Source organism: Eriocheir sinensis, chromosome 60 (genome assembly GCF_024679095.1).
Source record: "Eriocheir sinensis breed Jianghai 21 chromosome 60, ASM2467909v1, whole genome shotgun sequence".
NCBI classification, from domain to species: Eukaryota; Metazoa; Arthropoda; class Malacostraca; order Decapoda; family Varunidae; genus Eriocheir; species Eriocheir sinensis.
The window spans coordinates 10437469-10464308 of record NC_066568.1 but is presented as its reverse complement, the minus strand read 5'-3'; the positions used below and the strand labels follow the sequence as shown (position 1 = coordinate 10464308).

Sequence of the window (26840 nt, the reverse complement as noted above, 5' to 3'; positions counted from 1 at the left end):
AGAAAGAAAAAAAGAATGAAAAAAATGAAAATAATGAAAATAATGAGAGAGAGAGAGAGAGAGAGAGAGAGAGAGAGAGAGAGAGAGAGAGAGAGAGAGAGAGATTGCATAGGAAGGAGAAATCAAGCCTGGGAAAAAATTACTCTCTCTCTCTCTCTCTCTCTCTCTCTCTCTCTCAAATTCCAATTGTTGACTATTTGCTTTGGAATCTCACGCACACATCAGATTAATAACACACACACACACACACACACACACACACACACACACACACACACACACACTTATTTGAGAAACCAATTCCTTCACTGTTTTTACCTGCTTGTGTGTGTGTGTGTGCGTGTGTGTGTATCTAATCAAAAATGTCTTCTTAACACGTACAATACAAGAAATATGGATGTATGTATTTTAATGTGTGTTTATAAGTTAACAAGTATCTAAGTGTGTGTGCATGTATCTATGTGTATATTTATGTATGTGTTATGTATGACGCTTTGTTTATCCCTGCTCGCCCCTAGAACAAGGTGTATGTATGTATGTGTATGTATGTATATATGTATGTATTAGATTGTATATGAACAATATGTGCTATCCTTAAATGGACTCTGTTTGTATGCGTGTGTATTCATGTATGTATGAATGTATGTAGTATGTATGAATGTGACCTATGTATGTGTATTACCAATGGAAGTGTATTTTTTTTTTTTTTTTAAGCTGAAGGAAGCGCAGAAGGACAAAGATATATATAAAATTACGTATCTATATATCTTTGTATTTGAATTTGTCTACATTTGTATAGTGTCCATGTATGGCTTTTGAACCTAACTAGTGGACGGCGGCTATGCTACTATGATGCTAAGGATAGAGCCCTTTAGTAGGGACGGGGATATTATTCATTCACAGCCTTTGAGTACTAACCCCGCCGTGCCCCAGAACAAATACTATTACCACTACTATGATCTGCTAGCATGTACACTACTACTATTACTACTACGATGTCCTCTCTTTGTCTACTAACCCCGCCGTGCCCCCAGAACAAATACTATTACCACTACTATGATCTGCTAGCCTGTCCTCTCTTTGTCTACTAACCCCGCCGTGCCCCCAGAACAAATACTATTACCACTACTATGATCTGCTAGCCTGTCCTCTCTTTGTCTACTAACCCCGCCGTGCCCCCAGAACAAATACTATTACCACTACTATGATCTGCTAGCATGTACACTACTACTATTACTACTACGATGTCCTCTCTTTGTCTACTAACCCCGCCGTGCCCCAGAACAAATACTATTACCACTACTATGATCTGCTAGCCTGTACACTACTACTATTACTACTACGATGTCCTCTCTTTCTCTACTAACCCCGCCGTGCCCCAGAACAAATACTATTACCACTACTGTGATCTGCTAGCATGTACTCTCTTTTTCTCTCTATACCCCCAGCCCCCTGAACAAATACTATTACTACTACGATGTCCTCTCTTTCTCTACTAACCCCGCCGTGCCCCAGAACAAATACTATTACCACTACTGTGATCTGCTAGCCTGTACACTACTACTATTACTACTACGATGTCCTCTCTTTCTCTACTAACCCCGCCGTGCCCCCAGAACAAATACTATTACCGTTACTATGATCTGCTAGCATGTACACTACTACTATTACTACTATGATGTCCTCTCTTTCTCTACTAACCCCGCCGTGCCCCAGAACAAATACTATTACCGCTACTGTGATCTGCTAGCCTGTACACTACTACTATTACTACTACGATGTCCTCTCTTTCTCTACTAACCCGCCGTGCCCCAGAACAAGTACTATTACCACTACTATGATCTGCTAGCCTGTACACTACTACTATTACTACTACGATGTCCTCTATTTCTCTACTAACCCCGCCGTGCCCCCAGAACAAATACTATTACTACTACTATGTCCTCCCTGTCTGTACTACCCCTACCGTTCCCCAATAACAAATACTATTACTGCCACGATGTCCTCTCTGCCTATACTAACCTAACGTGCCCCTAGAACACTCACCAATACCACGACTACTATACCCTCCCTCCCATTTACTAACGCCCTACATGCCTCCAGAACAAATACTATTACCACTATTACCGCTACTATGTCCTTCGTGGCTGTACTGACCCCCCCTTGGTGCCCCCAGAACAAGGTGGTGACAGTGGACGGCTCGAAGGTGAAGCTGCAGATCTGGGACACGGCGGGCCAGGAACGGTTCAGGAGTGTGACCCACGCCTACTACCGCGACGCCCACGGTGAGCCAAGTTACGGGGACTTTGGGAGGGGGCTTGGCTCAGGGCTCTCCATACCTTTTATTTACCTTAACTTCGCATTGACTGTGTATTAACTTTGTATTAACTTTGTACTTATTCTTTATTTTTTCATTTCTCTATACTTTTTTTTTTACCTTAACTTCGCTGTGATTTTTCTTTAACTTTGTATTAACTTTGTATTTATTTTTTATCTTTTTTTTCATAACTCTCTATATACCTTTTTTTTTTTACCTAACCTTCGCATTGCCTCTTCTTTAACTTTGTATTAACTTTGTATTTATCCTTTATCTTTTTTTTCATAACTTTGTGTCGCCCTTATTTTACCAGCATTGGGTTTTTTTTTTTCTATCTTGTATCCACTTTACATATTAGCATTTTATTAGCTTTTTTATTTTCTGTATTATTTACCGTATATCATCTTTTTATTTCATCATGTACTTTGTATTTATTTAATTTTAACCTTTTTCTGGCCTCCGCATGTACTTCATTTTGACGTTTTGCTTTGTAATTTACTTTTTATCGGTTTCTTCTTTTTGTCCGTGTATCCTGACCAAAGATAAAGTTGTTTCTTGTAATTTTACGAGGCAAAGAAGGCTCCGCTCTCTGCCGCCTGACTGGACGAGTAGCGCGTGCGAACGTTTGAACGATTTTTTTAAGTAAATCCGATTGTGATTATTTAACGAGTATAATATTGCATAGATAAACAGTGCACCGTGATTTAGAAAGTAAAGAATTCCCAAAGCCTAAAAACTCTCATGGCACGTTAATAAACCAAGGTCAGTTTGCGTCATAGTCCAGGGTGACGGATATACTAAATGTGGGCTGAAAGAGCAGAGTTGATGCACCTCCACACGACCTCTGGGATTATTCACTCACGGGCGGAGGAGTAAAAGCCGCTAGAATGATTTCCCACGGTTACCTTGTGCAGATAAACACTGACTTTGTGGAGAGACACCGGTTGCTACATTTAGAATATTTCAGTTCGTCATTTACAGGCGTAGGAGTAAAAGCCACAAGTATTATTTCCCGCGGTTACTTAGTGGTGATATACAGAGACTTTACAGAGAGAGAGAGAGAGACAGATTGGTTACTTTGCGGTTACTTTGTGGAGAGCTTCACAGACTGGTTACTTTGGTTGGTTCCTTTGCGGTTACTTTATGGAGAGCTTCACAGACTGGTTACTTTGGTTGGTTACTTTGCGGTTACTTTATGGAGAGCTTCACAGACTGGTTACTTTGGTTGGTTACTTTGCGGTTACTTTGTGGAGAGCTTCACCGACTTTATGGAGGGACACTGGTTGCTACATTTAGAATATTTCAGTTGTTCAGTCACGGGAGAAGTATAATCCACAAGTATTATTTTCCGCTATTACTTCGTGCTGAGATACAGACTTTATACACAGAGAGAGACACAGATTGCTACATATAGAATACTTCAGTTAGTGTTTGATAATGTTCATTTGTTCGTTTGCTCCTCCCCTGACGTTTTATGATTCCATCTTAACAGGAATTAAATTATACTATCGATGTGTATTCTGTGCACCTCTGTATCAAGTAAGTACAGGAGATGGTAGTTAGACCTTTGACCTTTCCAGGGACAACGCCTAGAGATTCGTTTTTTATTGTTTGTTTGCTTTTTGTTTTGTTTTCCCTTGAGTTGCTTCCTTCGCTGTAAAAAGCAAGGACTTACACCCAACGCTCTCAGATCGTGGACACAATTTTCTTTCCTGGTACACTGCAACAGTTGATCATCTGGTAACTCTGCACTTCGCACATTACTGTTTTCTAAAATTTATACAACTTTTTTTTTTACAGCAAAGGAAACAGCTCGAGGGCAAAACAAAAAACTGAGGAAAAAAAGCCCGCTAATCACGGCCCCTATAAAAGAGTGTATAGATGAGTGAGCAAGAGAGAGGTCCGTTTCGGGAGGAGAGCTATCTCGATACTCTCCTGAAAGAGGTCATGTTGTAGGAAGGAGGAAATACAGACGAAGGAGGGCTGTTCCAAAGTTTACTAGTGAAGGGGATGAAAGAGTGAAGATGCTGGTTAACTCTTGCTGAAGTTATTTAGACAGTATAGGGGTGAGCTAGAGTAGAAAGTCGTGTGCAGCGGGGCCGCGGGAGAGGGGGAGGCATGGAGTTGTTTAGAACAGTCAACATGAAAATACTGGTAGAAGATAGAGAGGCAACATGGCGGCGGAATTCAAGAGGTAGGAGACTGTCAGTAAGAGGAGGTGAGTCGATGAGACGAAGAGCATTTGACTCCACTCTGTCCAAAAGAGTTGCGTATGTGGAGCCCCCCAACACGTGAGATGCACACTCCATGAGGACGGAAAAGGCCCCGGTATATGGGTAACATCTGGGAGGGGGAGAAGAACTGGCGGAGACGATACAAAACTACTAAATTATTAAATGAACTAAGGTTACTGTTTTAGGGGCGATGAGTTATTCTCCTTAGCGGTGATGGGTTACTCTTCTAAGCGATGATGAGTTATTCTCTATACCGGTGATGAGCTACTCTCTTAGCCTCGATGGGTTACTGTTTCAGCAGCGATAGATTAAGTTTGGTGTCTGTTAATGTAAGACAACGCAGATTAATGAGCGGGTTCGGTTATGGCCCGCTCCACCGTCTTTTGCTGGGTGTAATTCTATATATTAACCCAGATGTATTAATGATGACTGTTATCATACCTCGGTGCATGAATGATCGTCCGTAGCGTGAAGATAAATCATGGGCCAGCCTGCCTCCTGGCGCCGCGGCCGAATCATACAAGTCGGTTTGGCTTCGGCTTAAACAGTATTTGAATTTCATAGTATATTATAACAATTTTTAGGCCTAGTATTGCCAGATCACTAAATTGTGTCTTGTTTAGTTGCGTTACATATTCTAATTATTATATTTTTTTCCTTTATTTTTATTGTTTCGTTATTTTGCATTTTGGTTCTAGTTTTCTTTATTTCTTACTTTTTACTTTCTTTAAGGCGCCCACACACCGTCAATCGTGATAGCGCAATCATTATTATTTCTATCGTGTGTGGGCATGATTGAAGGATTGCGCAAAAGATTGGCAAAATCTCGACAGTGTTGGACTTTTTAGCTCAGGCATGATGATTGCACAGGGTGACAAGGTGTGCTGCAGACTGCGCCACAGCCTCCATCGCCGTCACCACCAGCAGCCGCGGCGGTGCACGGGAGAGCCGGCAGGAGCCTTGACGCGAGTTCACTGAATTCTATATAAGTGTGCCCCCGCTACGGAATGTGAAAAGTGAGGAATATAATAAAATAAAATAAAAACGATACTTGAAAAGGAACTTTTGAAATAGTATTGAAAAAACAGGAAATATCTCTTTCTTATTCTTTCTGTGTTTTCGTGCGTGAAGAAGTTTCTTTTCCTGCATCACAGCTTCATATATAACTTTCTTTTCCTTTTCTTTCATTCACAACACTCGAGGCAAGGATGGTGGCAACACACGCGGCTGTCTTGTTCATGTTTACTTGACGAAGCGCTGACCACAAGTGAAGCCTGCACGATCTCAGCCCTAGTGTGTGGCCGAGTGGTCAGCGTGCGGGCGTGGTGAGCCCGAGGACCTGCCGTGGACCAGGGCGTGGACTAGGTTCGGGTCTCACCGAAACACGCTGATGTTTCAAACCATCGCCGAGTGGCGGGAGATTACCCACATGCTGCCCAGATGTTCAACCAACCTTAGCTTTAGCAACTTCGGCCAAGCAAGAGTCATACAACACGGCAACCACTATAAATCATATTAGCCTGCGCCACTAACGGGCTGGGGCCGTCCAAGAGGCCCCTCAAGAAGGCCTACCGGCGCTATAGGCGGCACATAAAAATAAATATTACGCAAGCACATGGTTGTACGATCCTGGCTGATAGTGTGTGGCCGACTTTGCTCGTTGATTTACTTCTCTCTTTACATGTTATTCGTTATTTCACTTTTTAATCGTACACTCCTTGAGTAACCCAAGGTGAATGTACTGATAACTCTTTCGCACATTCGGACGCGCTCCTCAATCAGCGGGTCGTCATGGGGCAATCCCGCCTGATGAGTAAGGCGCGGCGCTAATAAATATACCTTTGCCTCTCCTAATTATCGGCCGGCACGGCGCCGCGGCAAGCACGTCTGACCTTTGGCTGCACCATGATTTATTGCGTTAAAGTTTGATTTTTGTTTATTTTTGCTTGTTTCTTCCTTTACTTCACAGTCACGGGATATTTTGCTGCACTGTGGTTTGTTTCATTATGGGGTTGTTTGTTTGTTTGTTTGTTTGTTTGCTTTTTTCTACATTTATTTCACATTTCCTCGTAGTAGTTTTTCTTTCAGAGTTTTTTCTTTCTGTATTATTCATTCTCGCTATCTTTTTATTTCTTTTTTTTTTTACTTTTACACATTTTTTTTCTTTTATCTTGTCTTTTCTATATTTTATTTACTTTTTTTCTTATTTTACTTCTAATTTACATTTTTTTTTCCTAATTTTCGATTTATATATATATTTTTTTTTACCTGTCTCTGTATTCGAATTTCTCTTTTCTTTCTCTTACCTTTTCCTTAATATTCTTTCTCCCATTCCTCTACTTCTCAACACTCCGCACAGAACAGCGCTTCATTCTCACCCTAACTTTATTACCTCTACGTATACCTCCCGTCACTTATTACTCCTTTATCTACTATATTTACATTTACTTTATTTACACCTTATTTACCTCCGTTTACTCTCCTTCCCCTCCTCCCCTTCACACGTTCTCTCCTCTCCGTTCCTTCTCTTTGCTGCCGTTGGCTTTACTTTGTCCCACTTCGGCTCACGTGTCCCGGCAAAGGTCACGCACCGAGTCGCGGATCAAGGGACTACCCGGGGCCTGTTTTTGTCTCCTGTGACGTGTGTGTGTGTAGTAGGGGGAGAAGAGGGGGGTGGAGGGTGGGAGGATGTGTGGGGAGGAGTGGTGGAGATGGGATGTGTGTGGGGGAATGTGTGTGGGTGTGTGTATGTGGGGGGGGGAAGATGGGGGGAGAGATGTGTGTGTGTGTGTGTGTGTGTGTGTGTGTGTGTGTGTGTTAACCTTCCATACATCAGTCTAATCTCCATATCAAACTTTTACGTACGGTAATTCTATATGCTTTCAATGCACCGCTGCCTTATTTGTTCTCCTCATGCTCTGTTCTTTTCGTAACTCATTTCTTGCCAATTTCCCTTTTAAGCGTAACTATTTTCTATTTGCATTATCTTAACATCGTCTTAGTTTGTTCTACTCATCCTCTACCTTATCTGTACACCTCTTCCCGTCTATCTCATCCTTCTCTTCCTTTCTTTATTTTGCATCATTCTTGTTGCGATTTTTCTTTCAATATTTTTTTCTTTTCCTTTTTCTCTCTATTGGACCGTTTTTTTTTATTTATTTTGAGAGCCAGTCGTGCCTCTCTGAATACACGAGTCCAGGAGAGGCACGTGATGATTCAATGACTCTGAAACATTTTTTTATTTCTTCTACGAGGGAGAGAAATGAGTTATGTTATGCAAGGGTTCCGATCTCTCTCACCTCTTAGAATGGACTTGTGTATTAGAGTTCTCTGTGTTGTAGGGGTAGCTTGGCACTTTGTTCTTATTGTTGATATTATTATTATTACTATTATCAAATTTAGTTATGCTAGAATTTTTTGTTTTTCTTTCTGCAAATCTTCTTCTTCTTCTTCTTCTTCTCCTTCTCCTTCTCCTTCTTCTTCTTCTTCTTCTCCTTCTTCTCCTTCTCGCAGGCGAGTGTTTATAGTGGCGCCATCTTGTGTTGGCTCATGCTGCCCCCCGGAACTCATCTTTGAGCCTCTCTTTGGAGAGGTTATCTAGAGCCCGGGTTGATGGGTGGTCTTCAGGCCAGCTTGTGGGTAGTCTTAGGCCACTCGGCGGTGACTGAAAAACCTCCGCTGTGCGGCGGCCAGGATTCGAACCCGTCCCTCCTGGAGCTCCTGAACGCGGGGGCCGTCACGCTAACCAGTCAGCCACCGCCTGTTGTCGAAGAATAGGGGATAGGTGTTTGGAAGATTGTGTCAAGTTGATAGGTGGAGAAATTGTGTTTTTGAGGCATTGCAGGACACAAGGTTCCTTCTGCCCCAATCGGAATTGATAGCAAGGTCTGAGGTTAAGCGTTCTGCAGCCTCCAGTCTGGAGTCGTGTACTTCATGTTGAGAGGGTCTTCTATTGAAAGAAGTTAAATAATGCAGAGTGGAGTCGTCGGAGTATGAGTGGAGTACCACTAACCCCCCTTCCTCCCTCAGCCCTGTTACTCCTCTACGACGTGATGAACAAGAACAGCTACGACAACACCCGCGCGTGGCTCGCCGAGGTGCACGAGTATGCCCAGGACGACGTGGTGATCATGCTTATTGGTGAGTGTGGGGTGTGGAAGGGAGTGTATGGGAGGGGGACTTTCGTAGAGGTTGTGTCAGTATTTCCGTGGGTAGTTTTATGAACCTATTGATAGTTTGACAAGGCTTTCGTAGAGGTTGTGAGTATTTCCGTGGGTAGTTTTATGAACCTATTGATAGTTTGACAAGGCTTTCGTAGAGGTTGTATAAGTATTTCCATGGGCAGTTTTGTGAACCTAGTGATAGTTTGACAAGGCTTTCGTAGATGTTACGTTTGTATTTCCATGGGCAGTTTTACGAGCCTAGTGATAGTTTGACAAGGCTTTCGTAGGGGTTATGTTAGCATTTCCATGGGTAGTTTTATAGGCTAGTGATAGTTTGACAAGGCTTTCGTAGGGGTTATGTTAGCATTTCCATGGGTAGTTTTATAGGCTAGTGATAGTTTGACAGGGGTTTCGTAGGGGTTATGTTAGCATTTTCATGGGTAGTTTTATAGGCTAGTGGTAGTTTGACAGGGGTTTCGTAGAGGTTGTGTTAGTATTTCCATGGGTAGTTTTATAGGCTAGTGATAGTTTGACAGGGGTTTCGTAGGGGTTATGTTAGCATTTCCATGGGTAGTTTTATAGGCTAGTGGTGGTTTGACAAGACTTCTGTATCATGAAAAAACAAAACATGTGAACTTAATTTCGTAAGGGTTGTGATTATTTCCATGGGTAATTTTTGTAGTATTTGTATCTATCTCTTCTTCTACCTTCTCCCTTCCTCTCCTCCTCCTTCTCCTCCTCCTCCTTTCGGCCATTAAATCCTTACTTTTATTTCCGACTTTCCTTCCCTCATGTTCCCTCTCTTTATCTCCCTCTTCTCCCACCTCCTTTCTTTACTTCTCATCTTTACTTCCCTCCTCTTTCCTGCTCTCCCTCATCCTCCCTCCCTTCGTTTCCCATCCTCCCTTCCTTTACGTTCCCTCACTTTATCCTCCTCTCCTTCCTCCTTCCTTCTTTCACATCCCTTCTTTCCTTCCCTCACGCTCCCCCACACATTCGTTCTCTCCATCCTCTTCCTTCCTTCAGTCCATTTCTTTAACTCTTTACGTTATTCTCACACTCTCCTCCTCACTACTGTTCTTCATTCATTAATTTCCTTCCCTTACGTTCCCTCACACACCCTTTCCACCCCATACCTTCCTTTACTCCTCTTCTTTCTTTCCTTTCCTCCCCTTCACTCATCGCTCAACCGTTCCCAGGCAACAAGTGTGACGTGAACGGCGATCGTGTGGTGCGCCGGGAGGACGGTGAACGCCTGGCGCGGGAGTACAATGTGGCTTTCATGGAGACCTCGGCCAAAACGGGACTGAACGTGGACTTGGCGTTCCTTGCGGTGGCCAGGTAAGGGGGGATAGAATGGGTACAGGAGGAGGCGGGGCAGGAAGGTAAATGGGTGCAGGCTGGGTCGAGGCAGAAAAAGGAATGAATAGAGGAGAGACATGGTTAGGGTGGTTGATTAGTGTGAAGTTAATACCAAAGAGAAAGGGAAGGAGGAGAGATGGATAACAAGAAGAGGGAAGAAGGAAATGTAGAAAAGGAAAAGAGCTGAAGGAAAGAGACACAGAAGGAGGAAAGGAAAAGGAGAAAGAATGGAGGAGGAGAGAGACAAAGAATGATATAAAGTGAAAGGATGAGAAGAGGGAAGGAGAAAAGCGAAATAAAGAGGTAAGAGAGAGAAAAATAGGAGGAGGAGGAGGAGGAGGAGGAGGAGGAGAGAGAGAGAGAGAGAGAGAGAGAGAGAGAGAGAGAGAGAGAGAGAGAGAGAGAGAGAGAGAGAGAGAGAGAGAGAGAGAGAGAGAGAGAGAGAGAGAGAAGAGAAGAGAAGAGAAGAGAAGAGAAGAGAAGAGAAGAGAAGAGAAGAGAAGAGAAGAGAAAAGGGAAAAGGGAAAAGGAGAGAAAATCAGTTGGAGAGAAAGAGAACAATAGTAGTAGTAGTAGTAGTAGTAGTAGTAGTAGTAGTAGTAGTAGTAGTAGTAGTAGTAGTAGTGGATGTTGTTGTTGCTATAGTACCATTACTAACACTGGTATCTGTATGTAACTAGACGTAATTTTACATGTCAATAACAAAGACAAGTTTAGATCGCGTATTCTTTTATGGTTTTAATTAACAAACTAACTCCTGTTCCTCTTTCCCTCCTTCTGTCCCTTCCTACCCTCTGTCCCTTCCTACACTCCTTCCTCCCCTTCCCTCCATTCCTCGCTTCCTTCCCTCCACGCCCTCCTCCCTTCCTTCCCTCCACGCCATCCTCCCTTTCCTCCATTCCTCCCTTCCTTCCCTCCACGCCCTCCTCCCTTCCTTCCCTCCACGCCTTCCTCCCTTTCCTCCATTCCTCCCTTCCTTCCCTCCACGCCTTCCTCCCTTTCCTCCATTCCTCCCTTCCTTCCCTCCACGCCTTCCTCCCATTCCCCACTCCTTCCCTTTCCACCCCCGCCTCCACAACAACCCCTACCCCCCACGCCTCCACCTACCACACCTACCATATTCCCGACTCTCCTTCCCTCATGTTCCCTCTCTTAACCTCCCTCTTCTCCCATCTCCTTTCTTTACTTTTCATCTTTACTTCCCTCGCTCTTTCCTACTCTCCCTACCCCACCGCCACCACCACCTCAACCCCCACTTCCACTCACCCCTGCAACTCCCCCACGGGCCTCACACCCACGACAACCTCCCAAACAACCACCTCCCCCGCCCCCCCCAACAGACAGCTCAAGGCCCGCAAGTCCAACAACCCCGTGGAGAGAAAGTTCAACGTTGCGGAATACGTGCGTCAGGAGGCAAAGACGGAAGGATGCGCTTGTAACGTGGGCTAGGATGATCATTAGGACGCTGTAGGATCCCCAGGACGCCGCCTAGGACTCCCGGACGATACCTGAAGGACTAAATGGAGAAGGAAAGGACTCTAGGACTTTTTTGACTTCTGAGGAGCCGCCTAGGACTCCCGGAGGTTACCTAAAAGATTAAATGGAGAAGAAAAGGACTCTAGGATTTCTGGGTCGTCGTGAAGGATACCTGAAGATCTACTGAAGGAAAAGGGATGGACTCTAGGACTTCTGGGGCCACGTGTAGGACTCCTGAGGATACTTAAAGGACTGGAAAGGAAAGGAAGGACTCTCTAGGACTCTGAAGCGCCATGTAGGACTCGTGGCGGACACCTGATTGACCACTGAAGGAAAGGGAAAGGAATGTGTTACGGCAGGACTGTATAGGATTCCTGAAGGATACCCAAAGGACCAGTGAGAGGAAAGCAAACGAATGTGTTGTCACCGCTCTCTAGGACTATAGGATATCTGTGGCGCCGCGTAGGACTCCTGAAGGATGCTGGAACGATCGTTAAGGGACCACTGAAAGAAAAGCAAAAGATTATGTGTTGTTGCCGCTCCCTAGGACTCTGTAGGATCTTTGGAACGTCGCGTAGGACTATTGGCGGAGGTCTGAAGAAGGGATAAAGGATTGCTGAAGGACTCTGACGCTATAGGATTTTGTACATTACCAACGTGTACAGTACCATGTTAGTGCTCTGTGGGACCCTGTAGGACTCCTGTCATCCCTTTGAACACCTAAAGAATGCTTGAAGGACTGAGGAAGGATCTCTTTGGGGATGAAAAGTGAAGGATTCCATGTTATGTATTGAACTGTAGGACTCTCAGTATCCTTTGTTGGAGTCCTATAGGATGCCTGAAGGACTGATCTTGAAGCAAGGAAGGAAGCCAAAGAAACCTGTGGTATATCAACATCCCAAGGACTCTGTAGGACTCCGGGACAATGACAGAACTCACGGAGGATGCCAGCATTGAAGAAAACCACAAGGATCTGCGTCTGTATTGTTCCAGCGCCTTATAGGACTCTGTGAAGGACTCTGAGGAATGCATAGGACTCTTGGAGGATACCTAAAGGACTGATAAAGGATTGTGTAGGGTTGATTGAAGGAGGGAAGGATACCAGCCGAATTTATTATATTTGAGAACTTCATAGGATGCTCTCTAGGACTCTGAAGGGCTCTCAAAGGATTTCCCATAAAATACTTATAGACTGAAGATGACTAAAGGAATATAAGCGCTCTCCGGGGCCTTGTAGGATTCCTCGGACCTTTGTCGGACCTCTGAAGGATATCTCAAGGGCTCAAGCGGCTATTGAAGAAGACCAAAGGATTGTGTGCTGCCTCAACGCCCTTTAGAATGCTGTAGGACTCTGGTCAATCTTATTGGAGTCCTGAAGGATTAGAAAAGGACCCCCAAGCGTTTACTGAGGAAGTTCTAAGAATTCTGCATATCTTAAAGAATGTCTTGTGTGTGGAAGGACTTTCGTAGGACTTCGTAGGACTTTGAAAGGCCTCAGGAAACTTAAGTCTTGAAGGATTATGGAAGGACCGAAGTACTGAGGAAGATTAAGGATTCTATATAACTTAAAGAATGTGTCGTGTGTGGAAGGACACTCATAGGACTTCATCGGACTTTTAGAGTCCTCAGTAACTAATATAGGACTCTTGAAGGACTTTTATCGTGGTGAGGGATATAGACCAAGGACACGCTCGCCCCACGCCAAGCCCACGCCAAGAATGACGAAGGATATTCACCTTGACTTAGTAAGACCCAAGAGTCCTGCATTACTGAAAGGATATGTTTGAAAGGACCCCTGTGGGCCTCACAGGAGTAAAGAAATGGGTCCTGTAGGATATGCATCACCTTAAAAGGACTTTGTGAATGATTGAAGTGGACTGAAGGATGTGAAGGACTGTAGGGTCCTAAGAGGCCTGTGATATTGCAAGGATGTGTTTAGAAGGACTCCTGTGGTATTTCTAGGACTCCGAAAGTGTTTTGTAGGATATGTGCCACTTTTAAAGGACTCTGAGAACAATGAAAGTGAATCTGAAGTATGTTAAGGATGTGCAGGACTCTGTAGGATCCTGAGAGTCGTGTTACTGTAAGGATGTTGTGTTTGAAAGAACTACTGTGGGCCCCCTAGGACTCGGAAAGGGGTCCTGTAGGATATGGCAGCGCTGAGGGACTCTGTGAAAGGTGATCGAAGTGGACGTTAAGGATGTGAAGGACTCTGCAGAACCTTTTGAGTGTGTAGAGTCCTGTATTGTGAACCAGAGTCCTAAAGAGTAGACACATGGCAGTCTTGTAGGATACCTGACATCTCTGAAGTATTCTGAGGACAATAGGAGTGGACCTGAAGGATATGTGAAGGACTCTAGGATCTTCGAGGGCCTGTAGTACACACACGCCAAAGGATACAGAATACCATTAAGGAGAGCTTTCGTAGGACTCCTTGAAGTGGGTCCTGTACTCTAGTTGGGGACTTTGTCTTGTAGGACTTTTGACTTAAGGATTAAATCATGGCTACGCTTATTAAAGGATACACACTGTCCAAGGATCGTAGGATATCTATATAAAGAAGCACTGTAGGACTTCTGTAGGATTTCTGCTTAGAAGGACGTAAAAGAATAGGATATTTGACAAGGATACGCCTGCAAAACACACAGACCAATGAATGCAGGATATCTATATGAAAAGGAACTGTAGGTCTCTTTAAGTGGGTGACTTTTCGAGGATGGACGTTAGAGTGTAGGATATTTAGGATATTTGAAGGATACGCCTGCAGGATACACAGACTTGATGCAGGATATCCATAGGAGGAATTTCATAGGACTCTGAAAGTGAGGATGTCAATGAAGAAGGATTGATTTGTGTAGGACTCTTGAAGGATACCTGTTATGATTTGCTTGCAGGATACACAGACATAAGATTACAGGATATATTTTCAAGGAGGTGTAGGATTTTAAAGATGGGTGCTATGTGTGAGAGGTGGTAGTGTAAGACCTTTGACCGGCGGATACCATTTGCGGAAACACTTGCAGGATACACAGGCTAAGGAACGTAGGATACCAGTGAAGAAAGGTTTTTATAGGACTCTAAGGAAGGTGATATATTTGAAGAAGGGGGCTATTGTGAAGGATTTTTGAAGGATCAGTAGGATACGCTTGCAGGATACACAGGATAAAGAACACATGACATCCTTAGCAAGAGGTTCTGCAGGATTCTAAACCTGGTGATATATTAGAAGGAAGGAGGCTGTGATGAAGGACTCTTGAAGGATAATAATTAGGATACGCTTGCTGGAAACACAAAATACAGAACGTAGTCATCCTTAACTTAGGACTCTCAATATAATGATATATTTGAGGAAGGAGGATGTCATGAAGAATTTCGAAGGATAACACATTTAGTTGACCCTGCAGGATACACACAATGCAGGATACATACCCTTAAGCCTTAATAAGACTGAACTAGGCGATATCACTTAGGATAGATTTTCTAGTGTAGGACTTTTGCAGGTAGGATGACAGCCACGCTCGTAGGATACACAGGACAGGGAGCGCAGGATATCCTTAGAGAGATGTTTTTGAGGGATTTGAAAGAGTTTGCGAAAGGTTTAGGTGAGTTTTGCGTCAGTTACTCACGGAAAAACAATTATCAAGACATTTTCTATCACTTACTCAAGAAAAAGGTTATTATTTATTTTTGCATTAGTTAGTCATGGAAAACCGATTATCAAGACATTTTCTATCAGTTACTCAAGAAAAAGGTTATTATTTTTTTTTCCATTAGTTAGTCATGGAAAACCGATTATCAAGACATTTTCTATCAGTTACTCAAGGAAAAGGTTATTATTTATTTTTGCATTAGTTAGTCATGGAAAACCGATTATCAAGACATTTTCTATCACTTACTCAAGAAAAAGGTTATTATTTATTTTTGCGTCAGTTACTCACGGAAAAACGATTATCAAGACATTTTCTATCACTTACTCAAGGAAAAGGTTATTATTTATTTTTGCATTAGTTAGTCATGGAAAACCGATTATTAAGACATTTTCTATCACTTACTCAAGAAAACAAAAATCTTTAAGTTATTTGTTTATTTATTTTATTTATTTATTTATTTATTTATTTATTTATTTATTTATTTTTGCATTTGTTACGGAAAACCGATTATTAAGACATTTTCCATCAGTTACGTAAGAAAACAACATTCATTAAGTTTTTTTTTTTTTTTTTGGGGGGGGGGGCATTTGTTAGGGAAACCCGATTATTAAGATATTTTCCATCAGTTACCCAAGAAAACAATGATCCTTGAGTTTTTTTGGATTAGTTACTCATAGAAAACCGATTAATAAAACATTTTCCGTCAGTTACGCAAGAAAAGATCATTAGTTTTTTTTTGCATTTGTTATTGAAAAACGATTATTAAGACATTTTCCATCAGTCACCCAAGAAAACAAAGATCATTAAGTTTTTGCATTAGTTACTCATTGAAAGACGACGATTAAGATATTTTGCTTTAGTGTCTCGTACAATGATGATTATTTGATTGTTTATATATCAGATTAATATTATTATTACTTTTTTTTAGGTTTTATCTTTTTATTCTTTTTCATATTTTACATCAGTTACCCAAGAAAAAAAACCATTAAGTTTTTTTGCATTAGTTACTCATCAGAAGACACGTATTAAGTGATTTTGAAAGATACTAAGTGATTTTGCAAACGGTTATCATTCATTATACATTTTTAATCCCAAAGTAAAAACAAAAACATTATTATTCCTCTGTTAAGTTCTGAAGCAAAAATGTTATATCAATTTCTACAAAAGACAAGTTCGCTGCATTAACCTAAAATTGGATGAAAAACAAGATTATCATTTCGTCTATTCATTTCTTAACAAAAATATTATAATTATCAACTTCTCCCAAAGACCAGATCGCTCCATTAACTGAGATCGGAAGAAAAACAAGATTATCATTTCGTCTATTCATTTCTTAACAAAAATATTATAATTATCAACTTCTCTCAAAGACCAGATCGCTCCATTAACTGAGATCGGAAGAAAAACAAGATTATCATTTCGTCTATTCATTTCTTAACAAAAATATTATAATTATCAACTTCTCCCAAAGACCAGATCGCTCCATTAACTGAGATCGGAATAAAAACAAGATCATTATTCCATCTATTAATTTCTCAATCCCCAAAATTCTGATTATTAACTTCTGCAAAAGACGAATTCAAGAAACAAGGTTATTATTCCATCTATTCATTTCTAAAACAAAAATATTATGTCTGTCAATTTCTCCAAAAGACTAGCTCGATACGTTAACCAGACATCCATTAGTAAAGTTACCTGTATTTTTGTTCCCCTTTGTGTGAGTGTCTGAACTCGACTATAAAGGTTCTGTGCTCACGTCCTCTTGTGTAAGTTAGCGCCAGGCCCCGACTAAGACTCTGCCGTAACACTGGCGTAAGATTGAGTTGCGTGTCTTACGTACTAATATTAGCCCCGACGTGCCCTTCCTGTCCTCAAAGTCTCCAGCAACCTTATACATGACGAGCTTAAGTATTCCAGGCATGTGTGTGTGTGTGTGTGTGTGTGTGAGGAGTGAAAGAGAGAGGTAGCGTTCTTATGGGTTAGTGTTGACATAAGAAAGAAAAGGTGATCGTCCAGAGTTTAGGAATGAGAAAAAAGTAAGGAGCGAAAGGCAATATAAGTTAGATAGCTCAGTCAAAGAGCAATAAAGTGAAAATAAGATACGTAAAGAGAGAGGAGAAAAAAGGGTGGAAGGAAGGGACGGAGAGAAGAGGGCAGGTTAAGGGTATGAGAAAGGGAGATGAAAACAAGTGAAGGGCAGAGAAGGGATAAGGAAGGAAGGGAATTAAAGGGCAGAGGGTAAGAAGGAACGGGAAAAAGTACGGATGGGGAAACAGAACGGTGACTTGAAGACATGGGAAAGGAGAATGAGAATAAGAAGGGACGAAAAAGAAGAAAGGGATGATAAGATGAGAAGGGATAGAGGAAGGATGAGGAGAAGAGAAGGGCAGAGGAGAGGGAAAACAAAGAGAGGGTTTGAAAGGGAAGAGGGAGAGAAGGGAAAAAAGATCAAAATTATAGGAAAAAGGAAAATTAATACTGGAGTTTAACCACAAAAGGAGTTAGCTAAAATTTTATCGCACAAGTCATCCTCGTTTAACTTATATCCAGTTTCGTTTAAGTGAACCAAATGCAGTCTTGTTAAGCACAGAGTAAACGAAATCACTACGGAAAGCTGAGTCACACCCGAAAATATTCTATCGTCTAACAAACCATAAAGTGATTTAGTCTCGTTAAACACATTAATACTATAATCAGTCTCGTTTGATACATAATGAAGGGAAGCTGTTTGTCGTTTGGTGAATCAAGAAAGTCAATAAATCATTTAACACATGATTAGAAGATTGTCTCGTTGAACACATTAGTTAGATATTCAGTTTGTCGTTTGATACATTATGAAGTAAATCCATTTGTCGTTTAGAGCGTCAACAAAGTCAGTCACTCGTTAAACACATGATTAAAAGTTTGTCTCATTAAACCAATAATAAGAGATTCAGTTTGTCGTCTGATAAATAATGAAGTGAATCCGTTTGTCGTTTACTACATCAAGAAAGTCAGTCACTCGTTAAATACTTGAAATATCTACTCATTAAACACATGACCAAAAAGATTATCTCGTTAAAAACATCATTAAGAGAATCAGACTCGTTTAAGCCATTGAAGTCTATCTGTCATTTAACACATCACAAAATTCAGTCTTCCGGATTCTCGTTAAACGCATTGAGCTATTCAGACACAAATAAAACATGATAAAGTTAAGTTCTCGTTTATCACATCACAGAAGGGTCAGCTAATATCATTATACACACTGCACGAAACAGACTCTAGCCAAGTCACAAAGAACGTCAGTCGATCGTTTAACAGAAAGAAACAGTCGGTCGTTTAACACAACAAGAAAAGTCCACGAAGAATGTTAGTAGATCGTTCACCCCACTCCCTCCTCTCCTTCTCCACCTCCCCCTCCCCTATCCCTTTCCCCTTCCCCTCCCTTCCCTTCCCCTCTTCCCTTTCTCACCCCCTCCTCCAAGAATCACAGCCATTGTTCATATACTGACTATTGTAACCCGTTGAGAAACACACTACATATCTTACCAATACTACCACTACTACTACTACCACCACGACTACTACTACTACTACTACCACTACGAATACAACTACAACCACTGCGTTAACTACCATGACCATCAAGGCTACTATAACAATAACTACTACTGCTACTACTGCTACCACTACTACTACTACTACTACTACCACCAGTACCTCCAACACTACATCTACTACAACTACTAACTACTATAACTACTACTACTACTACTACTACTACTACTACTACTACTATTACTACTACTACTCGCCCACGCTCTCGTCGTGTTCAGAACGTGACGTGACATGTCGGAAACGAGTATAGATCATGTGACGCTGCAAGTATTATGATAAACATAGCCGGGATGGAAAACTATGAACGGGAGAAATAATGATAGAAAAATGATAAAGGAGAACATGAATAAGAAGAAGTCTGTATATATTTTTTTGTGTGTGTGTTGAGTGTTTGTTGAAGTCCAAAGGGAAAGAAAATAACGATAATGATAATAATAATAATAACTCTATAACTAGCCTTACTTAGTTGTGGTAATTTCCATGGGTAGTTTTATGGCCCTGGTGTTAGTGTGTCCCTTCGGCACCATGAACGTTAGCAAGTACTCATGAGAATCCGATTAATCTCTTTTCTGTCTTGAGGAAGCGTTGGTAGATAAAGCATAGATAGGATGGAGTATTCATAGAGAGAGCAAAGATAGGGTGGAGTATTCATAGAGAGAGCAAAGATAGGGTGGAGTATTCATAGAGAGAGCAAAGATAGGGTGGAGTATTCATAGAGAGAGCAAAGATAGGATGGAGTATTCATAGAGAGAGCAAAGATAGGGTGGAGTATTCATAGCGAGAGCTTTTTTTTATTTACAACAAAGGAGACAACTCAAGGGCACAAAAAAAAGGAAACAATAATTTAAAAAAAAAGCCCGCTACTCGCTGCTCCTAAAAAAAATAAATAAATAAAAGAGGTGGCCGAAAGAGAGGTCAATTTCGGAAGGATGGATGGAGTATTCTTAAGAGCTGGACCCTGGTAGTAGTTTGACCCCTGTTCTGTACCGTGGATAGGCAAAAAAAAAAAAAACTCATGGAAACACGACTAATCTCTCCTTTTAGGCTTTGGGAAAACATTGATATAGGATAGACAGGATAGAGTACTCAAAGGATCTGGAGATGAGGTATACTATAAGGGCAACAAGATTAAGACGGTATTATAAAATGGTTATTACTTGATGTATTTTTATCGTTATTGTTGGGTGGAAGGTTAAGGAGTGTGGCAGTTTAACGTGAGGACGAACTAGACTACATATAATGCCTGTCTCTTAACATATGCAGACGGAATTATAAAGAATACAAACCATCTCTTACCGTATAATATTTGTTTTGTTTTATTCGGGAAGTATAGATGAAGTAATTGTGGAAGTGATGTATTCGGGAAGTATAGATGAAGTAATTAAGTTATGTATTCGGGAAGTATAGATGAAGTAATTGAGCGAGTGATTTATTCGGGAAGTATAGATGAAGTAATTGAGTAAGTGATGTATTCGGGAAGTATAGATGAAGTAATTGAGGGAGTGATTTATTCGGGAAGTATAGATGAAGTAATTAAGTTATGTATTCAGGAAGTATAGATGAAGTAATTGAGGGAGTGATTTATTCGGGAAGTATAGATGAAGTAATTGAGGGAGTGATGTATTAGAGAAGTATAGATGAAGTAATTGAGGGAGTGATTTATTCGGGAAGTATAGATGAAGTAATTGAGGGAGTGATTTATTCGGGAAGTATAGATGAAGTAATTGAGGGAGTGATGTATTAGAGAAGTATAGATGAAGTAATTGAGGGAGTGATTTATTCGGGAAGTATAGATGAAGTAATTGAGGGAGTGATGTATTAGAGAAGTATAGATGAAGTAATTGAGGGAGTGATTTATTCGGGAAGTATAGATGAAGTAATTGAGGGAGTGATGTATTAGAGAAGTATAGATGAAGTAATTGAGGGAGTGATTTATTCGGGAAGTATAGATGAAGTAATTGAGGGAGTGATGTATTAGAGAAGTATAGATGAAGTAATTGAGAGAGTGATTTATTCGGGAAGTATAGATGAAGTAATTAAGTGATGTATTCGGGAAGTATAGATGAAGTAATTGAGAGTGATTTATTCGGGAAGTATAGATGAAGTAATTGAGTAAGTGATGTATTCGGGAAGTATAGATGAAGTAATTGAGTAAGTGATGTATTCGGGAAGTATAGATGAAGTAATTGAGGGAGTGATTTATTCGGGAAGTATAGATGAAGTAATTGAGTAAGTGATGTATTAGAGAAGTATAGATGAAGTAATTGAGGAAGTGATGTATTAGAGAAGTATAGATGAAGTAATTGAGGAAGTGATGTATTAGAGAAGTATAGATGAAGTAATTGAGGAAGTGATGTATTAGAGAAGTATAGATGAAGTAATTGAGTAAGTGATGTATTCGGGAAGTATAGATGAAGTAATTAAGTGATGTATTCGGGAAGTATAGATGAAGTAATTGAGGGAGTGATGTATTCGGGAAGTATAGATGAAGTAATTAAGTGATGTATTCGGGAAGTATAGATGAAGTAATTGAGGAAGTTATGTATTCGAGAAGTATAGATGAAGTAATTGAGGAAGTGAAGATTATTAATACGTCATAGATATTAGAGAAGAAATTGGAGATCCTATATTGAGTGTATATTATTTGTATATATATTTTGATTTATTTTATTATTAATGTTACACGAAGAATATAATTGTTACGTTGATGAAATAATTGAGAAAGTTAAAATTAAATACGGTATAATTATTAGAGATGGAAATCTTTATTATGTATATATATTTTGATCTTGTTGTTGTTATTGTTACACGAAAAATATAATTACGTTACGTAGAGTAAATCATTAAAGAAGTTAAATTCATATACGATTTATACATTAGAGATGAAATTTGAGATCCTCTATTAAGTAAGGAGTCATTATGTATATATTTTCTTTTTTTATATATATACAGGGAAAATATTATGCGAGTAGGACATTGCTTTATAAAGTGCAAAAAAGGGAGTACATATTTTTTCGAGTCACTATTGTATATATATTTTGATTTTTTTACGGCATAGAAAATATAACACAAGTAGAACATTGCTTTGGACAGTGAAAGGAAAGGAACATGCATTTTTCAAGACACAATTATCTATATACTTCGATTTTTTGTGGCATAGAAAATATCATGCATTGCAAATCATTTCTTGGACAGCGCCGGGAAGGGAACATATATTTTTTTTATGGTATAGAAAATATGACACAAGTAGAACATTGCTTTGGACAGTGAAAGAAAAGGAACATGTATTTTTCAAGACACAATTATCTATATACTTTGATTTTTTGTGGCATAGAAAATATCATGCATTGCAAATCATTTTTTGGACAGTGCCGGGAAGGGACATATATTTTTTTTATGGTATAGAAAATATGACACAAGTAGAACATTGTTTTGGACAGTGAAAGGAAAGGAACATGCATTTTTCAAGACACAATTATCTATATACTTTGATTTTTTGTGGCATTGAAAATATCATGCGGGAAGGGAACGTATATTTTTCTACTCGTATAATACAATGTAAGGACGTTAGGATAGAAAGGAACACAGTCAGGAGAGCGGAGACAAGGGAAAAGAGAAAAGGAAATTAATGTGAAGCGAGTTTTTATGCATTTAACAGTAATTTCTCTATTTTTGAACGCTAATGTTTACTTTGCATCCGTTTACATTTGTTCTTTTTTTCAAGTCGCATCCATTTAGTATTTTTCTTATTTTGAGGCGAGACAAAGAGGACAAAAAAAGGGAATATATGTGAAGCGAATTATTATATATGTTCAAGTAATTTCTATATTTTTAAAAGCTAATATTTACCTTCCACTTATTTACTGTTATTATCTATTTTTGAAGTCGAGAAAAATATGCCGAAAAAATAGAAATCAGAATGAGGCGAATGATTATATTTCTACTTTCTTTCCCTTCCTCCTTCATTCCTTCCATCCTTCCTTCATTCATTCATTATCAAGACTCCTGTTTTTTTTTCCTCCCTGTCTCACTTCCTCCTTCATTCCCTCATTCATTCATTCATTCTCAAGACCAACTCCTCCTTTTTCCCTCCCTCCCTCACTTCCTCCTTCATTCCTTCATTCATTCATTCTCAAGACCAACTCCTCCTTTTTCCCTCCCTCCCTCACTTCCTCCTTCATTCCTTCCTTCATTCATTCATTCTCAAGACCAACTCCTCCTTTTTCCCTCCCTCCCTCACTTCCTCCTTCATTCCTTCATTCATTCATTCATTCATTCTCAAGACCAACTTCTCCTTTTTCCCTCCCTCCCTCACTTCCTCCTTCATTCCTTCATTCATTCATTCATTCTCAAGACCAACTCCTCCTTTTTCCCTCCCTCCCTTACTTCCTTCCCTTTTTCTGTCTATCTCTCTTCTCCTTCTCCTTCTATTCCCTTTTCTTCTTCTCGATAATTCCTTCTCTCTACCAGCTTTTCTCCCTCCCTTTCTTTCTTCCCTTTCCTTCCCTTCCTTTCTCTCCTCTCCTTCCCTTTTTCTCTCTCGCCTCCTCCCTCCAATCCCTTTTCTTCTCCTTGATTCCTTCTCCCTTCCGTCTCTTCCATCTTTCCCTCCCTTCCTTCTTTTGTTTCTTCCTCTCCTTCCTCAGTTTCTTCATTCATTATCTAACCTCCTCCTCTCTCTCTCCCTTCTTTCTTCTCTATTTCTTTCCCTCCTTTCCCTTCCTCCTCTTCCTCTCCTCCCTTCTCCCTTGCTAATCATCCCTCCTCCATCTCCCTCCTTCTTTCCCTCCTTCCTTCCTTCCTTCCTTCCTTCTTTCCCTTCCTCCCCTGCAGAACTCAGGGCAGAAGATTCATCAGTATTTTCACGTATTTTTATAACTTTGAGGAAAAAAAGGAATTATATATATTTTTGAAGGTCGTGTGTGCGTGTGTGTGTGTGTGTGTGTGTGTGTGGGTGGGTGGGTGTGTGGGTGTGTGCGTGTGAGACGAGTAATTTTCTTATACATTTTTGATAAGTAGCAAGAAAATGGAGAAATTACAGACGAAGGAAGGAATAGAGGAAGAATAGGAAGTAGGGAGGGAAAGAGTGAAACTGAGGAAGGAAGGAAGAAAGGAAAGGAGAATAAATATAGGGAAAGAAAGAAAAGAAGGAAAAAAGCAGGGAACGAAGGAAGGAAGGAAGGAAGAAAGAAAGAGTGGAAAATGTTAAAAAGAAAAGAAATAAGAGAGCAAGAAGAGAAAGGGAATAAAAGAAAATAGTAACGATAGGAAGAAAGGAACAGTGAAAGGAAGGAAGAAAGGAAAGAGTATAGAAGTAAAATGTAGAAAATAAGAAGAGATAGACAAAAAGATGAACAGAGAGAGACAGAGAGAGAGAGAGAAAGGAAGGAAAGACTGATAAAGAAACACAAAAAATAAGTTAGTGATGATGACAAACAAAACAACAACAACAACAACAACACTACTACTACTACGACTACCACTACTACTACTACTACTACTACTACTACTACTACTACTACTACTACAAAAACACAGCTTCTAGAAGACAAAATAAAACCAAAACTAAGAATAAATAAATAAAAATAGACGAAGTAATGCAGAAAAAAATTATAATTCAGGTGAAAAAAAATAATGTGTCGATGTTTCTTATATTTTTGTGTTACTGAAAAAATATTGTGAAAAAAATGTATGATAAAAAAATAATTGATGTGGATATTTGTGTTTTTTTCTCGTTTTCTCGTTTTTTTCTCGTTTTTTTCTTTTCTAATTTTTTTCTTCTTTTTTTCTTATATTTTTCATCTCGTTTTTTCCTTTTTCTCGTATTTCTTTTTTCTCTCTTTTTCTCTTTTTCTTTCTTTTTTTCTCGTTTTCTCTATCTTTCTCTTTTTCATACTTTTCTCTCTATCCTCTGTTTTTTCTCTTTCGTCTTTTCTCTTTCTTTTCGTTTCGTTTCGTTAATGACAAATGTTCGTTCGCTCGCCTTGTACAGTGTTGCCAGTTGTCCGTGGTCGCAGTGTTGCCAATAGCTCGCCGCAGGGACGCAGAGGATTAATGGGTAGACTGTCATTATTATTATTATTATTATTATTATTATTATTATTATTATTATTATTATTATTATTGTTACTCTTAAATATATGTAGACAAGACACGCACATACTTACATACATTCATAAAACACACACACACACACACACACACACACACACACACACACACACACACAGCTGTACATAAGAGCACTCAGCACCTCTACTCAGCACTCCATATAGGCCTAGGTCAGCACCGCAGCACCTCAGCACTCGTGTCTTGCAGAAATACTAAAGAGTTGTCAAAAATGTGTTTACTATGTGTTGTGCGAAAAAAATATAAAAAAGACGAAAATAAAATAAATAAACAAATAAAGAAATATATAAGTTACATGTTAAGTTTGTGTTGACATTTTGAAGGTATACGTGTGTGTGTGTGTGTGTGTGTGTGTGTGTGTGGGTGTGTGTGTGTGTGTGTGTGTGCGTTAATAAGAGCTACATACATATTCTCCTCTAACTATATCGCAAACATTACATTTACTATATCTATCGTCATCTGTCTATCAATATCTGTCACTATCTATCATTGCGTTAATCACCAGACTATCTATTAAGTGTCTATATATTTATAAGTAATCAAAAAACGTTAAGTATATCCATTGTGTTGTAATCGTGTGTGTCAGATTGAGTCATGAATAATCTTAAGTAACAGAAGATTCAATCAGTTATAGAATTCATAATTAACAGAATTAAGTCTGTTATAGAATTCACAAGTAACAAAATTCAATAAGTTATAGAATTCATAAGTAACATAATTAATTCAGTTATAAAATTCACAAGTAACAAAATTCAATAAGTTATAGAATTCATAAGTAACATAATTAATTCAGTCATAAAATTCACGAGTAACAGAATGCAGTAGTTTATAGAATTCATAAATAACAGAAAATCCAATCCCTTATAGAAACAATTTATTCAGTTATAGAATTCATAAACAACAGAATTCAATCCGTTATAGAATTCATAAGTACCAGAATCCAATCACCTAAGCATTCACAAGTAACAGAAAATTCAATTAGTTACAGCATTCACAAGTAACAAATAATATCGGTTAATCTCCACAAGTAACATTTGTAATCGATGTTTTCTATGACCTTAAACATTTCTTCCTTTGGCAAGTGACCTCTAAACGTGTCAGCCAATCACGTGTCGCCTCGCTCGTGACGTCATAACCTCTTAGCCAATTAGAGAGGAGCTTGGGTGCGATGGTGATTCCTCTCCACCAATAGCGAGGCGTGATTCTTCTGACGTCATTGTTTGTTTACATTTGAGGGACATTCTGAGAGCTCTTTTGTCAGTAGTATTGTTTTATTATCATTTAATTATTTTCTCTCTCTCTCTCTCTCTCTCTCTCTCTCTCTCTCTCTCTCTCTCTCTCTCTCTCTCTCTCTAATAATAATAATAATAATAATAATAATAATAATAATAATAATAATAATAATAATAATAATAATAATAACAATGGTGCTTTTAATCATAGTCGAAGAGAAACACAATGAAAAATCGACGTCTTGCTATAATTTTTATATTTTTTTTATTTTACTGTTTTTACCTTTCATTCCCTTCATATAAATAAACAATGACGTCACTTCCGGGAGCTTATGTGCGTACGTACACGTGTAGATTCTGTGTGTACGTACGTGTGTGTGTGTGTGTGTGTGTGTGTGTGTGTGTGTGTGTTCTTTTTCCTCATGTATGTACGTAGAGAGAAGAGCAATAAACACAAATAAAGAGAAAGTTTTATTATCCAAGAGAAAGTTTTCATTATCGTTATTATTATTATTATTATTATTATTATTATTATTATTATTATTATTATTATTATTATTATTATTATTATTATTATTATTATTATTATTATTATTATTATTATTATTATTATTATCGTTATCTTCATTATTATTTTCCTACTACCACTGTTATTTCTCCTCCTCCTCCTACTACTA

At 39.5% G+C, this 26840-nt stretch overlaps 1 protein-coding gene across 6 annotated transcripts in view; it reads left to right on the top strand.

The window, feature by feature from the left end:
- The window catches only part of LOC126985960 (EF-hand calcium-binding domain-containing protein 4B-like), a 34307-nt gene extending 9986 nt beyond the window's left edge, over window positions 1–24321 (top strand). The window contains exons 4-9 of one of the 6 annotated variants that reach the window (XM_050841574.1): window positions 2177–2285; window positions 8581–8691; window positions 9914–10055; window positions 11417–15225; window positions 15382–15459; window positions 15538–24321. In XM_050841574.1, the coding sequence (XP_050697531.1) occupies window positions 2177–2285; window positions 8581–8691; window positions 9914–10055; window positions 11417–11525 (471 nt within the window). In that variant the 3' untranslated portion in view covers window positions 11526–15225; window positions 15382–15459; window positions 15538–24321. Of the gene's footprint in view, window positions 1–2176; window positions 2286–8580; window positions 8692–9913; window positions 10056–11416; window positions 15460–15537 lie in introns of all 6 variants that reach the window. The other 5 variants (XM_050841571.1, XM_050841575.1, XM_050841572.1 and 2 more) reach the window with 5 other exon arrangements.
- The last annotated feature ends 2519 nt before the right edge of the window (window positions 24322–26840 follow it).